Genomic DNA, 24,551 nt, shown 5'->3' on the forward strand with positions numbered 1-24,551 from the left:
AATTATGGATGAGCAGTGAAAGAATAGAACCGCTACAAACCATCGTGTATTAATTGCTTCTCTTAAGACAATGGCTTTCCCGAATTGTCGTGAATGGGTCACTCAACCCCCGCCCATCGTTGGTGAGTCCTGCACATCAGTAATTAATGGTTGCTTTGTTACGACTTTGGCTCTAATGGATAAACTAGTGAATCACTTGAAGTCAGCGAAGCTCGCACAACTATTCCTATTGTCTGCCCTGATCCCATGAAACCCCTTATGCCAAACTGATTAGATTTACTGTTCACTTGCTAAGCTTGTCTGTTCACAACAGCATAATGCAATCAAGCATTTTGAAGAGCGAAACTGGAGCTCCACAGAGGAATGGGATGGCAGGGGCTTCCTTACAATGTGTGTGTGTGTGTGTGTGTGTGTGTGTACGTTTATTCCTTTAGCCCTTTCCTCCTTTCATTCAGGACTGGCTGGAGGCTAATTTTAAAGCCCTCCCCCCCAAAAAAAAACACCCCACGCTCATCCACTTCCCGTCTGGCATGTCTCTTTATCTGGCAAAGTTTTATTCCCTTAAAAAAAGTTTCTGGCATGAAATAGTGAATGGGCTTTGCTTGGCAGGGGGCGAGAGTGGAAATAAGCACATTATAAAGGAGGAGAGAAATAAGAAAAAAGCCAGCGTTTTGATACAATGGCTGTTTAAAAGCGCCCTGTAACTAGGCCCCAACTCTGCAAAGAGTTAGGTAAGCGAAACCTTTTAAGTACTGTAGATCCATTGGCTGGAGTAAAACTGCTTTCAGTGAAGAAATGTTAAGCATAAATGGAAAACCCCTTTGGCCTTAAAAGTTATAGTTAGAAATAACTGGGTAGATAATAGCCAAACAAAGGTTAAGGTGGAAAATATAAACCAATAGAAAGCATTGAAAGCAAATGTACTTACAGAGGCCCCGATTCTTTGTTTGCATGTGTTTCACCAAAACAAGCAATATTTGTGGTAAGGTATAAGTGAATGAGGGATGCAGGTGGCGCTGTGGGTTAAAGCCTCAGCACCTAGGACTTGCTGGTCGAAAGGTCGGCGGTTCGAATCCCTGCGGCGGGGTGCGCTCCCGTCGTTCGGTCCCAGCGCCTGCCAACCTAGCAGTTCGAAAGCACCCTCGGGTGCAAGTAGATAAATAGGGACCGCTTACCAGCGGGAAGGTAAACGGCGTTCCGTGTGCTGCGCTGGCTCGCCAGATGCAGCTTGTCACGCTGGCCACGTGACCTGGAAGTGTCTGCGGACAGCGCTGGCTCCTGGCCTTTAGAGTGAGATGAGCGCACAACCCTAGAGTCTGGCAAGACTGGCCCGTACGGGCAGGGGTACCTTTACCTTTACCTTTATAAGTGAATGAGTGAACATCAAACAGTACTTTTTCTGTTTTCACTCAACAGCCACTTCTCACTTTAGATTATTTGAAGTATACACCTGAAAATGTAAATAACACAAATAAATAAATACTAGGCATAAAGGGAGATGGGAAAGGTTTCTCTCAATATTTTATTCTGTTGCTCTCAAATATTATCTACACATAGTAAATTCCTGCACTCTGCTAGGATGGTCAAAACAGCCCAAAATTGCAGTTGCTTGCAAAAGTCTAAATCAGACAGGTCAGGAGGTCGTTTTCTGCCTAACCAGCTACTTGAAACTGCTGATGTTAGTTACAGGTCAGAAGGTCGTTTCCTGCCTAGCCAAAAACTGCTGTCAACTAAAAACCACTAGCAAGATGTTTCCTGCTTTACTTCTGCTTTAAGTAATGCAAGAATAAGAAGAGATACGAAGGGAGTGCTTGGCTTAGCAGAAAGACAGGAATGTTTAGCAAGCAATAAGATGTGTTAAGCAAGCAATATTTGCTAGCCGATTGGGGAAGTCTGGGGGTATAAGAAAGTCTGCTGAAGTGTCTTGCTTTACAGCCAGTGTATTTCTAGGAACTAACCAGCAGGCTGTCTCTGAGTACAGACCTTGACTCTGTGCTCAGATCTCAATAAACTCTTTTTCTCCAAAGAAGATTTTGCTTTCCTGGTACTTTTGTTCCCTCCGAGGTCCAGGGGATGGCGTGGCTAATGGATCCCTAGGTAAATAAGGCTTCATTTCTTTGGGGGCTCGTCCGGGATCAGCCCCCTCCCCAAATACGGACCGGAGGGCCAGGCTCAACCAAGGTGAACAGCTCCAATCGGCGTTCGCATTTCCGGTGCACACCCTGCCAGTTTGTAGGGGGAGATTGCCACACCGTCCTGGAGCGGAGACATCTAGTTGAGGGAGAACAAGAGGACAGAACGGCGCCGAGGGGACAGGTCCGCAGCGGAGAAAGGTAAGCCCGAGGGAAAGGGCTAGGGGCCCGAGGGAAAGGGCCAGAGGCCTGATCAGCCTCACCTGGTAGTTGGCAGTAGAGTGCCCGGCAGTAAGAATGCCACCAGGAAAGGAATTGGTAAAGGTTTGGGAAAGGGAATGGGGCAGAGGGAATTGAGTGTTTTGTTGACATGTTGTGTGTCAGATACTCCAGTGGATGAATTGTTGAATGAGGGCCAAGGCTTAGTGTCCCCTTGGCCGAGCGATTGTGCATTTTCTGACAAACTGTAGCATGTGAAGTGTGAGAGAATTTTGAAAACCCAGTTAGGAGGGGAGTATCTGGGGAAAAAAAAAAAAAAAAAAAAAAAAAAAAAAAATAGGGTCTGGAGCAAGCCAATGTATTCCTCTGGAATGCTTTTTTAATAACTGGAAAACAGCCACGAGGAGTGATGATTCACATTGAAAAAACAGAGACTCAAAACTTTATGTGAGGTGGACTTGCCAACCCAGAGAACTGCGTGGCTTTGATTTGCAATTAATCAACCCCCTGTGGCAAATCAACCCCCTGTGGCAAAATATATTAAATGTCCACCCAGACCAGATCCCCTATATCTCTACATGGAAGACCGATGTAAAGAAAAGAATCTACCATGGCTAAAGTCTTGCTGTGACAGCAACACACAGAACAGGATTTGTACAGTGAAGCCTCTGGTGTTAGAAGACCCAGAAGATGAGGAGGGGGAGTGATTAAGCCACCACCTTACACTCCACCAACAGCCCCTCCAAACCCCCCCCCCCAGGCCAAGATCAAGAAGCACAGGGAGGTGCTGGTGTAGGGGGGAGGAGGACCTGCGAAGGAGGATAGTGAGACGGAAGAAGAGGAAGATGAGGAAGATAACGAAGAGTTTAGGAAGACACTAGATGATATGAATCAAGGAAAGAAAATGTGGACAGAAAGACAGAAAAAAGAGACTAAAGGAGTTTGTAAAGCCATTTGAGGAAGAAGTTGGATGTAAGCCCCTTGTTAGTTGAGGCAGCAGAATGCTGCACCCCTGAAAAGAGGAAGAGATGGCAACGTAAGTGGGGACAGGCGGCGAAGAGAGTTATGTCTCACAGATAGTATGAGAAAACCAGGAAGGATCAGGCAACTGGAGAAATGCCCCTTCAGAGGGTTTATGATCCACCAGCCCCTGTCCCAGCTGAACAAGCGAAGGCACCACAGACCTACACGGTCCAGCATATACCCTTTTCAAGTGCAGATGTTTGTAATTGGAGAAATCAGAACCCCTCTTTTGAGGAGAATCCAGCAAAGATCGTAAAATTGTTTGAAGGGATTTTTTTTTAAACCTATAATCCCACTTATGATGATGAACAATATCTCCTGGACTCACTACTAATTACAGAAGCATTGCTTGGCCCCTGCATGAGTCAACTAGGGAATAGAGAAGGATCCTTTTATATGGGGCAGGGAACAGCAGCAGGCTTTTCAGGATCTCAAAGTGACAACAAGCCCCAGTGCTTGGCATCCAAACCCCAAGAAGCCTTTTACGCTGTTCATAGATGAAGACCAGGGGGTAGCCAAGGGAGTCTTATGCCAGAAACTGAAAAATTGGCAGCAACCCGTCGCATACTTGTCAGAGAAGCTAACCCCAACAGAACAGAGATTGCCCCCCCCCTGTATGAAAGCGATTGTGGCAGTGGCCACCCTACTCACGAAGGCAGATAAAATTCACGTTTGGACAGGACACCACCTGTGTGACTCCACATGCAGTCCCAGCCTTACTTGACATGAAAGGCACCTATTTCCTATCACAAGCGAAAATGAGGAAGTGCCAGATGCTGTTATTACATTCACGCCTGAAGTTTCAGGTTACCACAGCCCTTAACCTAGCTACCTTATTACAGGTAGGAGAAGGTGAACAAGGGAGCTGCCCACTCAGTCTTACCTGTGCCTGTAACAAAACCCACAAACCAAGTGGTTAATATAATTGGGGCCACAGGTAAATCACAAAAGGCCCCGTTTTTTGCAGTCTGTTACCTGCTGCCTAGGTGGCCAAGTAGTCCAGCACAATTTTTTGTATATACCAGAGTGTCCCATTCCTTTATTGGGCCAAGACTTGTTAACAAAATTACAAGCCCAGATTTCCTTCCAACCAATGGGGGAAGTAATGATGACAACTGGACCAGCAGGAGAGTTTTCTTTAGAAATGCCCCTGAGAGACCATTGGTGCTTGATGATGGTAAAAGAAGAGGAGGGAATCCTCCCTGTTAGCCTGCCTCATGATGTTGACCCTGGACTATGGGCGAAAGATAAAAACCAATACCCCATCCCACGACAGGCAGCTGAAGGAGTGTGGGTGCATTTGAAGCGATTGCTTCAACATGGAATCTTGAAACAATGCCAATCACAGTGAAACACCCCACTGTTGCCAGTGAAGAAGGAAGATGGTGGGTACCGCATATAGGCCCCAAAGTTCTGGAAAAGAGGAAAGGATGAACAGGACTTTGAAAAAAAACCATTGACCCAAGAAACAGGGTCTAATTGGGTGTCCATGTTGCCCTTGGCTTTGCTTAGAGTCTGTAGCCTCCCATTGAAACGTATTCACTTGTCACCCTTTTGAAGTGATGTTTGGGAGACCGGTTCCTTATGTGTGCATGCTTTCACCTATCCCTGCTCAAGATGTGGAATTGAACAATTATGTACAGTCTCTCTCTCGAGATTTTCTCTCTCAACCCAGGCCCGAACTTCTTGCATGACCAGTTTGAGCCAGGTGACGAGGTGTGGATGAGACTGGTCCCAGGCACCACTGCCGCCGTGCTGGAAGGGCCCATCTGCTCTCCACACCCACAGCTGTGAAGGTCGCTGGCACCACCCCTTGGGTCCACCACATAAGAAAGCTGCTTCAGATTGGACTGTGTCTCAGCATCCTGAAGATCCCCTCCAGTGACGACCGCCTTGCTGATATCTCTACGCACGGTGAAGAATTGGATGGGAGGGGCGCCCGCAGGCAGCGCCCCCAACGTAGACATTTGTTCTCCAGCCAATTTAGAGGCACCACCGGGACTTTTGATATTGGTACCAGAACTCACTCCAGACGATGTGGAACCACGTTACACCCTTGATGAACAGCAGTGGACCAGCCAAGAAGGAGCAACGCTCCAGGAAGGACCGGACAGCCGTGTTTTTGTGCCCCAACATCTGGCCAGCACAATTGTAAAGAATTACCACGAGTCCACCCATTTGGGAGGCCCAGCTGCTAAGGCGCACCTTGGGAGAATATTCTACCTCAACTAACTGCTGCTATAACTAACTGCTGCTATATCCCAAAATGTGCCCTGTGCGCCAACCAAGAGACTGAGAACTATCACCCTTTGAACTTCTATATGGCAGGCCAACCCCTTTCGTCCGAGGCATCCCCGCCGGTTTGGGCAGATGGGAGATCACATCACCCAAGAACAAGTGCAATCCCTGTGTTTGTTGTGTGTGTTTGCTTTCTTTCCAGGTATTCCCTCAAGCGTACACCTGCAGTCCCGTGGCAGTCTCGCTGAGCCGGTTCACCAGTCCCTCTGAGTGACAGCGTCTGGCGACCCCCTCATCCCTAACTGCAGTGAAAGTAGTCGAGGTGATCCCCTGGGTACATCACACGCATCTGAAGAAGGGTGTCTGGACTTGCAAAAGAAATCCCGCTGACCCTCTGAAGTTGATCATCACCTTGTGTCTGACGCTACCAGGAAAAAGCGTTAGGCCACGGGCAACGAGATCCTGCGACTAATCATCACAAGGACAGTTACAAAGACTTTCTCTTTTCTCTCTTATTTTCTTTATTGACTTGCTCTATGTCTTATTGCCCTGACCCTACCGAACCATACCAACCCTATTGGCCTGCTGGCCTCTGCTACGACTGGTTCGTCTTGCCGGTGGTAAGAGATGGCGTGCTCCTTGGCTATTGGAAACTGGGGTTTGATGAGATTACCGTATTGAGACACCCCACTGCCCCGTTGTGGCTCCTCTCCCACACCACTGACCAGCATGCGTGGACAGTGCTCTTACGGGAAGCTGTAGAGACGATCGAAATCTATCTAGTTCTGTACCGCTCTTGCTGTTGTGGGAGGGTAGTCAACTGTTATCTGGAAGGTAGAGCACTGTACCAACCTCATTTGATAGACCAGGTCCTACTCTTAACCCAGGTGATAGATGGGAGCCTGAGCCAGGTGTGCATTGAAATTACTAAACAAGTGCCAGTAAGAATTGCCACCCCAGGATTTCAGCTTCCATATGCTCTGGTCACTAGGGAGGCAGCACGAGAGTTCAATCCACCCAACAGGGCTAATAGAAAAATTGACCCACATAGTGGGAGCATCAGCTCACCGGTAGGCTCTCATCCTTGAGGCTCAACAGGTAGTCGGGCACAAATATCAGTGGGCTCTTCAACAATGAGCACACCCCCTGAATATTGGTGGGAGGAACCATGGAGATATTGGGTTTGGTGGGTAGGAGTGATATGTACCGCCCTTGTCATATGGATGCTCTCGTATTTCTGTTGGCATGAACGGTATCGTATTTGTGAGGAGAATAGGCCCAATAATGCTTCTATTGCTTTTCTGCTTCTGTATACCCTGCTTAATGCAATGCCTGCAACATATGATGAAAAAGATGATGTCTCGCATGATGGGACCTCGCGTGATTGCTGTAATGAGAGAATATAGACCCCTACCCCAGAACGAATCTAAGTAATAGATTGTTCAAAAGAAGAGGACGGAGTAAAGGGAGATGGGAAAGGTTTCTCTCAATATTTTATTCTGTTGCTCTCAAATATTATCTACACATAGTAAATTCCTGCACTCTGCTAGGATGGTCAAAACAGCCCAAAATTGCAGTTGCTTGCAAAAGTCTAAATCAGACAGGTCAGGAGGTCGTTTTCTGCCTAACCAGCTACTTGAAACTGCTGATGTTAGTTACAGGTCAGAAGGTCGTTTCCTGCCTAGCCAAAAACTGCTGTCAACTAAAAACCACTAGCAAGATGTTTCCTGCTTTACTTCTGCTTTAAGTAATGCAAGAATAAGAAGAGATACGAAGGGAGTGCTTGGCTTAGCAGAAAGACAGGAATGTTTAGCAAGCAATAAGATGTGTTAAGCAAGCAATATTTGCTAGCCGATTGGGGAAGTCTGGGGGTATAAGAAAGTCTGCTGAAGTGTCTTGCTTTACAGCCAGTGTATTTCTAGGAACTAACCAGCAGGCTGTCTCTGAGTACAGACCTTGACTCTGTGCTCAGATCTCAATAAACTCTTTTTCTCCAAAGAAGATTTTGCTTTCCTGGTACTTTTGTTCCCTCCGAGGTCCAGGGGATGGCGTGGCTAATGGATCCCTAGGTAAATAAGGCTTCAGGCAAGCACCCCGATTGTACTGTTTTCGATGCCAGCCTTAAAAAAGAAAAAAAATGTATGGACAGGCAGACAGATAATTTTATTATATCTATTTGTATCTGATCATTTTATTATGCCTACTTGTTTTCAACATCTGTTGATTTCTATGTGCATATCCTTAAGGTTTTATATTTATTTTGTATGTATTGTAAACTGCTTAGAGGTTGGTGTTTCTAAATTAACCGTGCTAGGCATATAAATATATGTGTTTGGACACATGTCTGTCATGCAGGTACACTCATCAAGATGCGAGAATGGTTGCAGCAGCTCCTAATTAAACACACAAAGTGGCAAAATCTAATTGTCCGACATGTAATGTGTGGGAGCAATCAGAGCTACTTTGTCAATGTTGAAATGGTGCTGATGTACTCAATGTGGCTGAATGTTATCAGATCCCCTCACAGGCTTCCTGTCTCCAGCCCAAACTCCTTGTCCACACTTTAACACGACCTTGCCTCGTCTTCTGACCCTTGTTTCTCTTCAGATCCCTGCTTGCGACGTGTGCCCTTCCAGATCTACTACCTTCAGCGAACAAAAGGACTTCTGCTCCCTTAAACTGCTCCACCCATTCTCCCTCACTGCCCCCTATATGCATGCAGTGCCACACTGTCTCTCTCACTTCCTTTCAATTTGTCACAAGTTTAGACAGTCTTGATTTACCCTGAATTGATATATGCTATGGTTTTGCCTAAAGTGTCGTGGCTGTGGGTGAGTGTTGGCGTTTTGACTGAAGAGCCTTCATGCTTCTTAAAGGCCTGGTTCTCCAAAGCTGACTTTGGGGGACAAGATGACTTTCCCAGTCCAATCCCCAGCTGGGGGAGGGGGGTTGAACCTGCTACCACCTGAATGAAAACCAAGTGCTTTCCTAACGAGCTACAGCCCCCGCCACATAGTCCACATGCATTTCTGTAACTCTAACCCCACATCCTAGATGCTACTCCATCAAGGTAACTAAAAGTATCTATAGCACCATGAAATTCTCCTAAGCTTGAACAAGCATAGAAACGACCTGGAGCAGTGTTTTCCAACCTTGGGTCTTCAGCTGTTTTTGGACTACAACTCCCATCATCCCTGACCACTGGTCCTGATAGCTAGGAATGATGGGAGTTGTAGTCCAAAAACAGCCGGAGACCCAAAGCTGGGAAACACCGACCTAGGGATTTTCAGCTTGCACTGACTGTGCTGTCTAATACGCAGTATATTCTACTGAGGCTCTCAAAGGGACCCCCAAAACGAAACCCACTTCCACAAAATAATCTACGTACTGTAGACATGGAAGCACCGAGAGGTTCACATAGGAGGTATCTGAGTACTTAAATCCAAATATGTATTGGTATTGTCAGTGCTTTCTAACAGTCCTGTGCTGAAATGTAGACCCTGAGTGACGCTTAACAGGGGCGATTTATTATCTCCCAGACTCTTGTCTCGTGTAACACGACTGCCCCAGCTAACAGACCTCTTTGCATTCTGGTAACTAACGGCAACTATGCAGAGGTTTTGCTTACATGGGGAAATGAAGCCATTGTCCAGGGCAAATAGCTCAGGCCTTCGTTTACCAAAAAAAACACTCTCTGTGCTGCTGACTCAGTCCTTCGGCGGTTCTACTTTGGAGGGAGACGAGTCCAGTTGTCAGTGCGCTGTTCCTTTTGCAGCTTGCGTGCAAGGCAGAGAAAGAAATGAATGGAGCTTAGCACACTTTAAAAACAAACATTTTTACTGCGGCCTGACATGGTCTGCTTTATGCTAGCATGAAGCAAGCACCGACATACAGTGCCGAATGAAGACCTAAGACGCACACTTCGTTTCAATGATCTTCTATTATGTGCTACCAAGATGCTCAGCGTTATGGAGGGAGAAGCTGCAGGATCAGGCCAGTGGTCCATTGAGTCCAGCATCCTATTCTCATAGTAACCAACCAGATGCCTATGGGAAGTCCAAAAACAGGACCCAAGCACAGGAATACTGCCTCCTCCTATGATTTCTAGCAACTGGTGTTCAGAATGTCCCTGTTTTCATCATAGAAATGTTTGTGAGTATGGAAACATACAGCATAGCCATCATGACTAATAGCCACAGATAGCCTTTACCTCCCTGAATCCGTCTAATCCAAGATGGCGGCCGCCATCGCTGCCTCCTGTGGGAGCCAAACATCCCACAGTGCTAAGATGGCTACAGGACTCCTACCCATGAGTGGAATAGTACTTAAAACCCTGGACTGCCAGATTGCAATTACTGACATTCAGAACAAACCTATTCGGGGTTTTTTTTTACAGAGTTTTATTCTAAAATGCATTGATTGTAATCTAGATGGGGGGGGGATCGTTTATTTGGTTTACGAACTTGTTTCACCTGCTGCCTGAAAGATACACAGCTGTGTGTTCAACATACACCAACAAAATTATACACTTCAGGCCAAATACATGTGCAAATGTGCTTTTTTGTGTCCCTCTGACAGATGAAGACTTTAGCGATGAAAGAGACCATTCTTAAAGTGTATCCAGAAGGCAGATTGGAGTGCCTCATTTGGCTCCAGCTCCCTACCCACCTTTCCCCCCTCTTTAAAAATGAACATTTCAGCTTCAACCCTATCATTAGGCAAAGAATCGTTACATTGATGAGGAGAGCATTGCTGGCACGGCTGCAGCTCAATATGGAACCCCAGCAGGCCCACATCTTGCAGTGCGCTTGGCAGAGTCCCAGCATGCCATTAATAAACAGGCAGCTGAAAATCCAGCGACGGCAGGACACGTGTGAGCTCAAGAGACTCACAGCTTACATCTTGCCGAGAGACCATCCTTGGCAACAATGACTTCCACGGAAACATATTTATTACTTTTTTAAAAAAACAAACCCCTGCATTCTGCCATTTCTTCCCAAAAGCAGCTCACAATAAAAAATAAATAATAATAATAATAATAATAATAATAATTTAGTCACTTTCCACCCAAAGGGTTTTCTAGCAATTTACATTGAAAAACATATACAGAAACAAATTACAGTGGTACATTGGAAGTCGAACGAAAACCGTTCCAGAAGTCTGTTCGACTTCCAAAACGTTTGGAAACCAAAGTGTGGGTTCCGATTGGCTGCAGGAAGCTGCTACAGCCAATCGGAAGCAGCGGAAGCCCCGTCGGACGTTCAGGTTCCAAAGAACATTTGCAAACCGGAACAGTCACTTCCAGGTTTACAGTGTTCGGGAACCAAAATGTTCAACAACTCGCAAGGCGTTCGGGATTAGGATCCAAGGTACGACTATATGCCCTGGGAAGAAAGGGGGAATCATATAACACATTAATATTCCATACAACATACTGTATTGGAAAAACCAACCAACCAACCAACCAACCAATCACATTACAACCAGGTAACCACAACTTTCCAGCCTTAGCTTTAATCAATCTGTAAGTCTTTATTACCTATTGATAATTAGGAACATAGGAAACTGAGTGAACTCTGGCTGGCTTCCCCTGAACAGCTGATACGTTACAATTTTTTTTGCTGATACCAGGAAAGCTTTTTTTGCGGTGCAGGAAGCAAGCAAGAGCAAAGAAGCAGAGAGATACCTATAAAGTTGAGGAGCAGCTCCACATCAGGTATTTGCTGTAGGTAGAACACATCAACCTGTCCTCCGGCAAATATACCAATTGCAACGGAGTCGGCCTTAAGTGCTGCCCGGTCAAGGCTCCCAGGTGCATGCGCACATAGGTGTGTAAGGGCATGTGCCCGTCATTCACACACCTCAGTTGTTTGCCGCAGGAAATGCCAGCAGAACACCGTCTGCAGCGAGGAAGAATGAAGCGACTCAGTTTCATATTGGTTTAGAATTTTTTGCTTGGCACAGGAGCATGGAATGTGTGCAAGGCCAGAAAGGAGCTCCTTCAAGAGGGCCTATTATTATGGCTTAGCTTTCGCGGACAGCCAGTGTGTTGTAGGCATGGGAATCTTGGTCTAGGTGTGCTGAAATCCATGTTCAAATACCAACCTACCTACCCATGAAGGTCACTGAGAGGTCTTGGGCTATTTGCTATGCTTTCTCTCTACTGAGCTGACAGGGTCCTTATGAGAATAAAATGTCTGTGGGCGAGGGGGAAGTTTCATTGCCTATGGGTGCCTTGAGCTCTTGTAGAAGTGGGATATAAACAGATAAATAGCTACTACAAGTTGGGGCTTGCAGGGCTAACTGCATCTTCCTAGACCACTCTACAGTGGTGCCCCACAAGACGAAATCAATTCGTTCTGCGAGTTTTTTCGTTCTACGAGTTTTTTCGTCTTGCGAAGCACCAATGTGTATTGACGGTTTCCCATAGGAATGCATTGGCGGTTTAAAAAAAAAAGGCGCAAGACATTTCGTCTTGCGAAGCAAGCCCATAGGGAAATCCGTCTTGTGAAGCAGCTCAGAAAAAGAAAAACTCTTTCGTCTTGCGAGTTTTTCGTCTTCCAAGGCATTCGTCTTGCGGGGCACCACTGTATTCTTCTTTGGTCAGACCACACTTGGAATACTGTGTCCAATTCTGGGCACCCCAATTTAGGAAGGATGTTGACAAGCTGGAAGGTGTGCAGAGGAGGGCAACCAAGATGCTCAAGGGTCTGGAAACCAAGCCTTGTGAGGAACGGTTGAAGGAGCTGGGTATGTTTAGCTTGGAAAAGATTTTGGCAAAAAACCAATCTGGGGTCCACCATCTGTCCCAGAAAGTTGTCATCTCTGGTTTGGGGGAGGCGGGATCTCACATACGGAAGAATGGTGGTATATATAAATTTAATAAATAATAACAATAAGAATAGCAACAACACACTAACAACAGTGAAGCTGGACCGCATCCTAACATTGGAGAACAGCGAGTCTCTGGCTGTTAACCAGAAAGTTGGGGGTTCGAGTCCTGTGGGCAGAATTCCTGCATTGCAGCAGGGCGCTTGGTTGACCCTCGAGATCCGTGCCAACTCTGCGCTTCTTATGAACACGCCCCAATCTGTTCCTGGAGAGCGGTCTGCCCGAGCGATTCCAGCCGCCTTGACTCAGATTTTCTGGGCAACAGGCAAAGCGGAGTTCCGGCAGGCCGGGCTGGGCTGGGCAGGGCAGGGCAAGAGCGCGGCAAGGCAGCCGTGCGCGCTCGGGGAGAGACGGGGCGGGGCTCCGCGCTTGTTGTTCGTCACTTGGTGCAAAGCCCGAGCGAGTCTCCGGAGAGAACAACGAGCTCATTCACGGAGTGGCAAGCGAGGCGGGCAGCCAAGCCGGGCGAGGAGCGCGCCCCGCCAGCCTGGATTTTCCTCCTCGCCCTTCATCCAGCGACAAGACCTTCCCTGGGATTTGCAGCCGCGCGTGGCGCACCCTCCCGGCCCCATGCCGCCGCTTCTCTACCTGTCCCTCCTGCCGGGGCTCGTCCTCGCCTTCAACCTGGACACGGGCAACGTGGTCATGTGGAGCGGGGACTCCGGAAGCCTCTTCGGCTTCTCCTTGGCGATGCACCGGCAGCTGCAGCCCGAGGAAAAGAGGCTGTAAGTGGGTCCGTGGTGGGGGAAAGAAGTTGCCTGCATCTTGATCCCGGCTGGGTTTTTTGGAAGGGGGCGAGTAAATGGGGGTGGGGGGGATCTCCATAGGGTACCTCGGCTTGCTTACCCCTAGATGCGCCGCGTACTGGACTGGAGCAGTTTCTGGCTCCCGAGAAGCCTTAATGCGGATCCTCTGTCTTGGGCAGAGCTCTTGGCTGGGCTGAGGCGCTGATCGCCAGATTCCGAAGTCGATTTAAGTTGATTGCTTCTTTTGCTGGGGGGGGGGGGATGCAAACGTGTTGCGCCCTCGGGGCGCGCGCAAGGCCCGCAGGTGCCATCGGGCAGAAGTAACCACACTCGCGCGCGCACAGGCTGCCATGCGAAGCGGCGCGCTCGCTTGGATCAAAGGATCCATCGCTGCGAGGCGCGATTCTGTGCTTTCCCCACTTTTTGGGGTCCTGTCGGGGATGGAACCCCGGGCTGGACAGGATCCGCTCAGCTTTGTGGAAGCGGAGCCGGAGGCGCTGCTTATTCGGAAGTTTGTTCTCCGCCTGTGCCCGCCTTGCGATTTCTCCACCAGGGGGATGGAGGTGTGGAGCCAGCAGGCAGGGTGAGGCTCCCAAGGACACCAACTTCCGCCGGTGTGTGTGTGTGTGGGAAATGCCTCCCTCTCCCCAACCGACCCCCCGATCGCGGATTTGCATGGAGTTATTTTGTGCATGTGTGTGTGTGTGTGTTATTTTTGGCTAAAACCCAAAATGGGGATCGAAGGACCCACCAACCACCTGTTATGGCGGGCTGTGTTATGATAGGGGGGAAATCAAGAGTTGCTGCAGAAAACGCGACGGACGGATGGGACGGATCAAAATGTCGGAAGGGAACTGGGTGTTTTGAAAAAAAAAGTGGCTGATCCGGGTTGTTGCTCCGGGAGCCACTACCTGAGGGAGAACTAGAGTTGGGGATCCATTAAGCCAAACGAGATTCTCGGGAAAGGCTTGGTTTGGAACAAAACAAAACCTGCCCCAGTGTGTTTGCGCATTCCTGATCCCTGCTAACAAAGAATGCCGACGGGGGTGTAGGGCAACAAAAAGACCTTCCCCCTCAGGGAATGCAAACTTTTCAGGTCGGTTGAGCAGCAACGCCGAAGGGCGGTGCTAAAATAAGCAAGTGTTTATATGCTCCCCTTCAGGAAAGCACGTTGAAAAAGGCAGGATGCCCGGTTTGAACAGCATTTGAACGGTGCCATTTTTTGAAGAAGAGGAAAGAATCCTTTGGCATTTTGTGGGTGTGTAAGCTTTGCCCAGTCATGCCAACACACAGCTGAGATACATGTCTCTCATGACAATCACAAGATATGCTTGCCCCCAACTTTTCCTTAACTCTTCTTGCAGACGGATGTAGTAAACAAGCCTCTTAAATGAGGGAGAGGCTTTTAAATTGGGCTGCCACCTGGTTCAGAAAAACAAGCAGAACCACAGTCTGGCCTTCTCTGTGCTGTTAACACAGATTTGATCTCCAGAAATCGCCTCAAATTCATGAGACTAAACATGATCATCTGCAGATTGTTGCAGCAGACCCTCCAAGTGTCCTTATTCTCCAAGGACGTCCCTGATTTAGAGAAGCTGCTTCTGATTTGATCCTGGAATGTCCCACTTTTTCTTAGGCTGTCCCTATTTTCATTGGAGAAATGTTGGAGGGGATGGAGTTTTCAGACCCCTGAGCCGTCTGAAGACAATCCTGGATAGGGAAGCTTTTAAAAAAATGTTTTATTATGTTTTTATAGATGTTGAAAGCTGCCCAGAGTGACTGGGGCAACCTAGTAAGATGTGTGGGGTACAAATAGTCAAATTATAATTATGGAATGGGATGTCCCTAGTTTCATTGGATAAATGTTGAAGGGTATGGGAGCCACCACCACCAAGGCCACCAGCTGTGTCACCTTGTGGAGAAGCAGTGTTGGCATTGGTGCTGATTCCCTGAAAGAGCTTGCAAGATTTCACCAACATCTCATGAGGATGTAGGCCGGGCCAGGATGCCTTTCCTGCTATACCTTCTGGGCTTGACAAGGCATGTGACCCTCACCTGTTCTGATTCTACTCCAGCTGAAGAATCACACACCACCTCCCCTAGCTAGCGAGCCCCACCTGGGCTGTGGAAGTGCCACCCTGCTCTGCCAAACCACACCACCACCACCCGTGGGGCACTCGCCACCACTGTACCACCTGCCAGTGGCGATGTGGCTGTACCAGCACTGCAGTGCTGGCCTAGGCGCCGATTCCCTGAAAGACCATGCAAGATCTCACCCACATCTCATGAGATATTTTGCTCTCCTCAACATCTTGCAAGACTTTGATGAGATCTCACAAGATCTCGCAGGAAATGAGCACCTAGCCTGACAAGGGTGCTGCCTTGGGGGCTTCTGCTGCCTAAGGCAGTTACTTCACACCGCTTCATAGGTGGGCTGGCCTTGCCGTGGGTCATTATGGGCATGCACACTGGTATCTCAGTGAGCACACACCTTTAGTGTTGTTGTTTTAATTAAAAAAATACAAGTTTCTCAATCTACCAGATTTGCACAAAACAGCAGCCGTGTGTGTGTTGCTCCAAGCCAGGAAACCTGAGATCTGTGGGTATTTGTTTACATGTACACATAACACCTGTGATCTACCATGCTTGCACAAAGGAGCAGTCCAAAAATAAAAATATTCGATGCCTCACTCCAAACTAGGTAAGGAGTTGGAGTTGTTCATACTTGGAGTTGTTGCCTGTCGCTTAATTTCCTCCCCCTTTCCTGCCCATCTCCTGTGCCCATGGGCATAGCTGGGGGGGGGGAGCAGAGGAACCCACAAATATTATTGAAAAGCATTGAAAGTACTCAGTTATTACCAAGTGCCCCTATTTTCCAGGGACGTCCCTGATTTAGAGAAGCTGCCCCTGTTTCTGATTTGATCCCCTTTTCCTTAGGATGTCCCTATTTTCATTGGAGAAATGTTGTGGGGTATGGAGTTATCCGACCCTCAAGCTGTCTAAAGGCAATCCTGCATAGGGAGGTTTGTTTAATGTTTAATGCTTTATTGTGTTTTTATAGGTGTTGGAAGCTGCCCAGAGTGGCTGGGGCAACCCAGTAAGAAGTGTGGGGTATAAATAGTAAAATTATCATTATGGAATGGGACGTCCCTATTTTCATTGGAGAAATGTTGGAGGGTATGCTGCAGATGAATCAGCTGTAAAGGGGTAGAGCATGAGACTCTTAAGCGCAGGGTTTAGGGTTTGAGCCCCACTTTGCGCAAAAGGTTCATGCAGGGCAGCGGGTTGGACTAGATGACCCTTGTGGTCCCTTCCAACTCTACAATTCTGTGATTCTAGGTGCAGGTTGAAAAACGGAAAACGCGCGTAGTTTAAATTCTATCATTGCTTGAACATTTGGCATAAGAGAAAGCTGTGCGCAGGGACCATCTGGGTATATTTTTTGAAGGACACACTTTCGGTCAAGCCTAAATACCAATTTTGCGCTGGGGAAGAATCTGATAAAAGAGCATGGTAAACAGGTGAAGTGATGCCACCTTTAAGATCAATGCAACTGTGTTGTGTGTCTTGCTCATCTATAGATAATTGGTGAGATCAGAATTGCTGTATACAAAGCCTCTTAACCTGAACATGCTAATAACTGGTGGGAAACCTCTGGTCTGTGGGCCAAATATTTGGCCTGCGAGTTTGTTTTGCGAAGCCATGTCCACTTGTCTTTTACTTGATATCCTATACATGCATTGGATGGGGTTGTACTAGATGGCCCTTGGTTTCTGTGATTCTCTATGATGACAGGTGTGGGGCAGGTGAAGATACTCCTGGGCCAAAATGCGGTTTGCAGAGCCCTGTGCATAGCAGCCTGCTGATTGTAAAATTCTGGTTGTCAGCTGATCAATGCTTTCAGAGAGATGTACTTGGCATTTGAGGGGGGGGCTATAACTCAGCTGATTGTCAGGGCTTCAGAGCAGGGCAGTCTGCAAACCCCAAAGATCATCTCATTCAATAATTTACATAGAATCCTAGATTTTCACAAGTGCAGCATTTTTATACATTTGGCACAGGCTTCCTCAACCTCGGTCCTCCAGATGTTTTTGGCCTACAACTCCCATGATCCCTAGCTATCAGCATCAGTGGTCAGGGATGATGGGAATTGTAGTCTCAAAAAACATCTGGAGGGCCGAGGTTGAGGAAGCCTGATTTAGCACTTTAGAATGGCGGGTTTTTACGTACGTTATCTTGTATTCCTTACACCAACCTTGTACGATCACCCAGCATTATCCTAATTGTAGATGTACAGTTAAGGCTGAGAGGGTTGCTTACGGCCGCTTGCTGACTTCATGGCACAGCTAAAATTCAACCCACAAATTTCCTATTCTCAGCAGTGCAATCCTGTGCATGTCTACCCAGAAGTAAGTCCCTTTGAGCACATCAGGGTTTATTCCCAGGTAAGTGGGCATAGGATTTCAACTTCATTCTCTTAGTTTGCAGTCCTATGCTCACATTTCTTGGGAATAAGTCCATCAAATGCAACAGGGTTTATGCACTGTGCTAGAGAACTTCATTTCAGCAAAACTTTGTTTCGCTCCAGGAACTGAGATGAAACAACTCTCATTCAACTCTTGAATATTTTATGTGAAATAAAGTAATGCATATATTGGAATGGGGAGCCTAAAGTGAAGAAAAACTGTGTTTGCAATGGGCTTAACAATATTTAAACTGCACCTCCTATTAAACATTAGCTTCTTTTCGTTCTGGAGGAGCAGAACGGAAGAGGAGAACTCCCTTTTCTTTGCCCTCGAGGCTCGGGTGAGCTGCCACAAGTACGAACATGTGCTTCCTTTGGGCATGGCTGCCTTATGCCATTGCTGGCGTCGACCCAGCATTTATCAACTTGCCTTTTGACTGTGCATTGTTTGTTGAGCTCTCTCACTTTTTGAGGGGTAGAAATAGACATAGCATCAAAAGCGTTCTTCACAAAAGCTTGGCTCCGGTTATGAGTGTAGAAACACACACATTTAATATAAGATTGCAGCCCTTAACACACCTATATGGAAGTCATATCCAGTTAAATAAATATTTAGGACTGGGGCGTAAGGCTGTATTACTGTTTATACAATGAAAGCCAATCGATCTCAGGCAAAGGACATCAGATATATTTACAGGGGCTCTTGGAGACTTTAAGAACATAAGAGCCCTCCTGGATCAAACCACAGGTGACTAGTCCAGCATCCTATTCTCATGGTAGCCAACCAGATGCCATAATAATAATAATAATAATAATAATAATAATAATAATAATAATATTTATACATACATACATACCCTGTCCTTCTGACTGGGTTTCCCCAGCCACCCTGGGTGGCTCCCAACAGAATATGGAAAACGTGAAAAAACATCAAACATTAAAAACTTCCCTAAACAGGACTACCTTCAGATGTCTTCTAAAAGTCAGATAGTTGTTTATTTCCTTGACATCTGATAGGAGGGCATTCCACAGGGCGGGCACCACTACCGAGAAGGCCTCTGTCTGGTTCCCCGTAACCTCACTTCTCTCAGTCAGGGAACCGCCAGAAGGCCCTTGGCGCTAGACATTAGTGTCCGGGCTGAACGATGGGGGTGTAGACGTTTCTTCAGGTATACTGGGCTGAGGCCGTTCCTATGGGAAACCTACAAGCAAGACGTGAGCACAATAGGGCTGGGCAATCTGGTTTTCAACGTCACAATATATCACCAGCTAAACATCGCTATATAACGATATATCGCGATGTGTGAAATAAGGATGGAGCAATTTAGAGGCACTGGCTGGCTTCATGGTTTTCCCCACTTTGTGATTATTGCATAGTATTTTGTTGTTTAGTCGTCTTTGTTATGTCCGACTCTCTGTGACCCCCATGAACCAGAGCATGCCTTGGAAACTCACACTTCTTCTCAAAGCTTCTCCTTTTTGATGTCCATGGAGTTTTCTTGGCAAAATACTGGAGTGGTTTGCCAGTTCCTTCTCCGGTTGCATAGTATACACACACACACATATCACGATTTGCAATATATTGCCAGGTTAAAAGTTATGAAACCGCTATCACGATAATGGACTTCAAACTAGTTTTGGACAATATATCAATATATTGCCCAGCCCTAAAGCGTGAGAGTTCTCTTCCAACTTTAACTGTCTTGAGGATTTTATTTTATTTTTACAATCAAGTGGTATATAAACTTTATTAAACAAACAAAAAAACTTGAACAGCAACTGGTATTCAGAGGCATACTGGCTCTGACAGTGCAGGGTAGAGCATAGTAGCTATCGCAGCTTGTAGTCTTTTATCCTCCATGAATTTGCCTAATGCAAGCTGGTTTCAAGATTCATATAGTTCTGACAACAGCGGAAAAATTATTTATTAAATATGTATAGTGCCTTTCATCCGAAGATCTCGGGGCAGGTTCATGGCATAAAAATACAAAATGCATAATAGAAACAAGAACAAACCAAACCAAGCCCATAATCCCTGCCTCCCACCAACACATTTAAAAGGACATCGAGTGTTAATCAGACCAAGGCCTGGTTGAAGAGGAATGTTTTCACTTCCTCAAATAGGAGAAGTGCTATCTTAAGCTGGCAGGGATATTTATATACCCATAGTTGTGGAAGGCTAAACATTATAAGGAAGGAAAATGAAATGCAAAAATGGGGGCTGTGATAAATATGTTCTTAAATGCATGCCAAATTATCCCTCTGTCCAATTGTAGCTCACTCAATAATGGAACGTTTCCATATTAAAAACATGTGAAACTTTCTTTGGAATAGTGAGGTCACCCCAGGATGTGCATCAGGTGAGGTGAGGTGAAGTGAGGTCCACATGGACTTAGAAATATATATATATATATATATATATATATATATATATATATATATATACACTTGTCTCTTGTGTTGATAAGGAGGGAGTTGGGAAGCCACATTTGCTTTTGTTTCTTACTACATCTTTATCTCACCTTTCCTCCAAGAAACCCAAGGCCTTGTACAGTGGTACCTCGGGTTAAGTACTTAATTCGTTCTGGAGGTCCGTACTTAACCTGAAGCACCACTTTAGCTAATGGGGCCTCCTGCTGCCGCCACGCCGCCGGAGCATGATTTCTGTTCTCATGCTGAAGCAAAGTTCTTAGCCTGAGGTACTATTTCTGGGTTAGCGGAGTCTGTAACCGGAAGAGTATATAACCTGAGGTGCCACTGTATAGCCATGGTTCTTCCCAATGAGCCACCCATATTTTATTATCGCAACCACCCTGAGAGGTAGGTAGATTGACCCAGGTTGATCTGGTGTGCTTTGTGGATGAGTGTGGGTTTGAACCTAGGCTTTCTCGGTCCTAACGTGGCACCAGTCACATTCACACAATACATTTGAAGCAGTATGATAACTGTCTTGGCTTCCCTGAAAGCAATGGCGGAGCTTCTAGCTCCAGTGGGGGGGCGAAGAGCAGGCGAAGTTGTGGCTGGCGCACGTCCCGGTGGTGTGGCACACTGCGTTGGGGGGACAGCTGCGATGGCACCCCACTGGGATCGTGCCGCCGGGGACGGTGCGCTCCCCCCCCGCACCCCTGTTCCTCCGCCAGTGCCCAAAAGCATTATGGGAGTTGTTAGGAGACCACTATTCCACACACACACACAGCAGCAATTCCGGAGTGGTTTAACAATCGGGTCCTATTCACAGGGAGTTCTGCGGGGGGAATAGAGGTTTCCTCACAACTCTTAGCATCTGTAACAAACTATCACTCCCAGAATTCTTTGGGGGAAGCCATGACCGTTTAAAGTGGTATCATAGTGCTTCAAATGTATTGCGTGATTGTGCTCATTCTAACCACGAAAGCTAGACTTGTCCTTGCTAGATACTAAGTATTAATATTACTACTTCAAAACAAAATATCAGAAACTGTTTGCCAGTTGATAAGAATCTTGGGCAATCTTGGTAGTCAGGAATATATATTGGCTAGTGTTTTCCAAATATTATTGTTTCCTGGTGCATTAGACAGTAAAAAATTTCCCGATACAGGGTTGCCTTCAGATGTCTTCTAAAAGTCAGATAGTTGTTTATTTCCTTGACATCTGATAGTTCATTTGGGGTGAGAGTCATTTAAACACTAATGTGAGCACCTTAAATTGTGCCCAGAAACGAACTGGCAACCAACACAAACCAGTGGCCCGAAGATGAACATTTGGTTGATGGTTTGAAATCAAAATCTCTATTCAGCATTCTTGTTGCTGTCAAGGGGCACCAAGCAGGTTACAACATGTCCTCACGGCCGCCCTCTGAAGTAAGGAAGGCAAAGAGATAGTGATTTACTCAAGGTTGAGAGAACTTAAGTGCTTGTATTCACAACAATGTGTTTCCCCCCAACCAAATCTTAACACCCAGTCGCTTCTCCTCATAGACACACCAAATGTTAGCGACATTATCCTTTTCTCCTTCAAGAGAATCAGGATTAACTCTGTGACGCACTGCAGTGTTCTCCACAAGGCCCTTGCTGGAATGAGTGGAAATGTTTGTTAATCTAAAAAAAGTACCAAATGTAAACACAAGTTTAAGGTGCAATCTGTCTAGTTCAGCTGCTCTGTCACCTCCATTTGTTTCCTTGTGACTTGTTTGCAAATCCCATGCAAGTCCCACAGAAAGTTTGGAGTGGGGATGTTAAGAAAGTGTGTGTGTGTGTTAGTGTGTATGGGAAGCAATGTTTGGTGTGCAGCGATTTAAGTGCTATGTGTGTAAAGCACTAGTTGACATACGGGGACTTCAGTTGATTTATAAGAGCAATGAATTGTTTGCAAACGGATTGCTTGCACACCCTGCCTTAAAAGAGTTCCTATATGCAGCAAATGTGCATATGCTGAATTACCGGTAGATAAACTGGTGGTTTCTTTGTTTCCTGTTAAAAACAGCTAGCTAGGTCTGAGCCCGCCTAACAACTCTGTGGTCTGAAGAACAATATAGGGGGCATTATTTGGGTTAATTTGTATGGCGGTGGTTGTTTTTTGGTCAGGAATCATTTCCCCCCTCTGTATAACTGAAGAAAATTCAGTACATGCTCTGGTGATGCACAGATCTCTCCCATGGTCAGATTTGTCTTTAGCATACATTTCTAATTGTGGGCGAGATTTGTGCGTTAGTACTTCACGACGCTTGTGTTTTTCCAGATATGCAAAAGAGCAGAAGTCGCTCTTGCACCTGCAAAATCTGGAGAGCGGGCAGGAGAGAGTAGAATATCAAATATCAAAAAACAACAGCCATCACGCCCACCTCCCCAATTATCTTTTGTAGCTCAAAAATAAGACCTGTGAGGCAGCTGGAAATTTTGTCATAGGTGACTCAGTGGGGGAGGGGAAGCCAGTCATGGAGGCACAACAATATGGCCAGGGCGAAAGTTGAAACTGCACATTTGTGGCCTTGTGTGATGTGACTGCGCCACACAAGTAGATTTTGTTTCTAAGAAAATGAATTCCAGTTGTTGGGAATCACAGATATTGCACTTAAGTCGGGCCCTAAATGCAGGCTTTCCGTAGGCCACTGCGAGAACAGGATACTGGACTAGAAAGGCCTTTGGCCTGATCCAGCACATTTTTCTTTTGTCCTTAAAACATGTACAGATGTTCAGTAGGTTGCTGTGTGTCCATGGTGCAGTTGTGTCATGTGCTTGGGCATACCAAAAGATAATTTTGTTTCTTGTACTTCTGTATATTTTAATTTCTACTCATAAACACTTAAGTGAGTCTCACAGCTCTGAAGTATTGGCCCGTTAGGGGAGGTCATGAGATTTCTTAAAAAAACAGATTAGTTTCTCTGCTCATAGATTAGCTTTATCTTCACACAGGTTGAGTAGTCTTAACGCATACATGAATCTTTTAAAGTGTGTATAAAAAGTGTGGTGTTGTATAAAAGACCGGCTACTAAACACCAAATACAGGCAGCGTTCGATTTGTGTTCTGAGGCACTGTGCACTGGTGCAGTAGAATTGAAACACCCATTGAAAAAAACCTGCAAACCGCCTGTTCTGTGGTGTAGTGGTTAAGAGCGGTAGTCTCGTAATCTTGTGAACCGGGTTCGCTTCCCTGCTCCTCCACATACAGCTGCTGGGTGACCTTGGGCCAGTCACACTTCTTTGAAGTCTCTCAGCCCACTCAGCTCACAGAGTGTTTGTTGTGGGGGAGGAAGGGAAAGGAGAACGTTAGCCGCTTTGAGACTCCTTCGGGTAGTGATAAAGCGGGATATCAAATCCAAACGCTACAAACTCTACTTTTTGTGACATTTTCAGGTCACTTCTGGGTTCGGTGTAATGCGCATGTGTTCAGTTGCACACATATTGGATGCGCCTAAAACGGTCATTGGCTGTAAGCTGTTTGAAAAATGGACTTTATAATATCTTGGAATAGCAACTACATATTCAGCCATATATCTTTTACTTTGTGTTACAAATTGTTTTTTATTTTTGTTTGTATTTATCAGCTTACTTTTTCTACGACTCAGATGTTTCTGCGAGTATGTATAGATGTTCGTTTGTTTTTTTTAAAAAGATAGGAAACATGGGTTGTGTGACAAATATAACCAATGTGCACAACTGGGAGGATAATTCGGATCCATGTATCCTGAATAAATTAGTAATGAATACAGGTATTTGGGAAAATCCTTTCATAAGCATCAGATGATGAAAAAACAGTGTTTGCTGCAGTTCATCCATCTTGCTTGTGGAAAATAAAGTGTGGCATATGGCTGCAATCCTAAATACACTTACTTGGAGTCAGGTTCCATTAAAATCAGTAGGTCTTACTTCCAAGTACATATGCACAGAATTGTGCTGTAAAGCATGCTACTGGGTTGTAACTATTTTGAGTTTAAGTGAACTTGAGCATACCTTAATTAAATGTGTAGTGATTCTAATCCACTTTATTTTGTTCGCTTACTTAAAAGATTTAAAACTCCATTTTTCCATCTATGGTCCCCAAGGTGACTTACAAACAGAATAAAATAATGCAAGGAGCCATCTACAGTCACAGACTCAGGCAGAATCTGAGAATCTTTTAGCAATGCTAACAAGAGAATAGGATTGGTGGTTCGGGACTAATTTGATTTTGTGACCTTGAGAGCTTTAATTCGAAGAAGATTGTATTTCAGGTTCCCAGCTGTGCTCGACCTACAGTCTTCTATTCACACCCTAGCTTTCCCCCCATTTTATTTTTATTTTTGGAAAGGATCAATCGCTCTTCCTAATTTCATCTCTATACACCACAACCTCATTGAGTAAGAGAGACTTGATAAGGGTA

At 46.0% G+C, this 24,551-nt stretch overlaps 1 protein-coding gene and 1 long non-coding RNA gene across 3 annotated transcripts in view; one reads left to right on the top strand and one right to left on the bottom strand.

Moving 5' to 3' along the window:
- Positions 1-1,362: 1,362 nt before the first annotated feature.
- On the bottom strand, positions 1,363-13,224 carry LOC310664884. Its single transcript, XR_014505095.1, has 3 exons — positions 13,092-13,224; positions 9,241-9,387; positions 1,363-1,450 (listed from the first exon to the last, which is right to left on the bottom strand). It is a non-coding gene; the product is annotated as an uncharacterized lncRNA (long non-coding RNA).
- The window catches only part of ITGA6 (integrin subunit alpha 6), a 65,975-nt gene continuing 53,955 nt past the window's right edge, over positions 12,532-24,551 (top strand). The window contains exon 1 of one of the 2 annotated variants that reach the window (XM_083405852.1): positions 12,532-13,228. In XM_083405852.1, coding sequence (XP_083261978.1) covers positions 12,687-13,228 — 542 coding nt within the window. In that variant the 5' untranslated portion in view covers positions 12,532-12,686. The remainder of the gene's footprint in view (positions 13,229-24,551) is intronic. The other variant, XM_083405851.1, reaches the window with a different exon arrangement.

This window comes from Podarcis tiliguerta (genome assembly GCF_965153285.1).
Source record: "Podarcis tiliguerta genome assembly, chromosome: 1".
Classification (NCBI taxonomy): domain Eukaryota; kingdom Metazoa; phylum Chordata; class Lepidosauria; order Squamata; family Lacertidae; genus Podarcis; species Podarcis tiliguerta.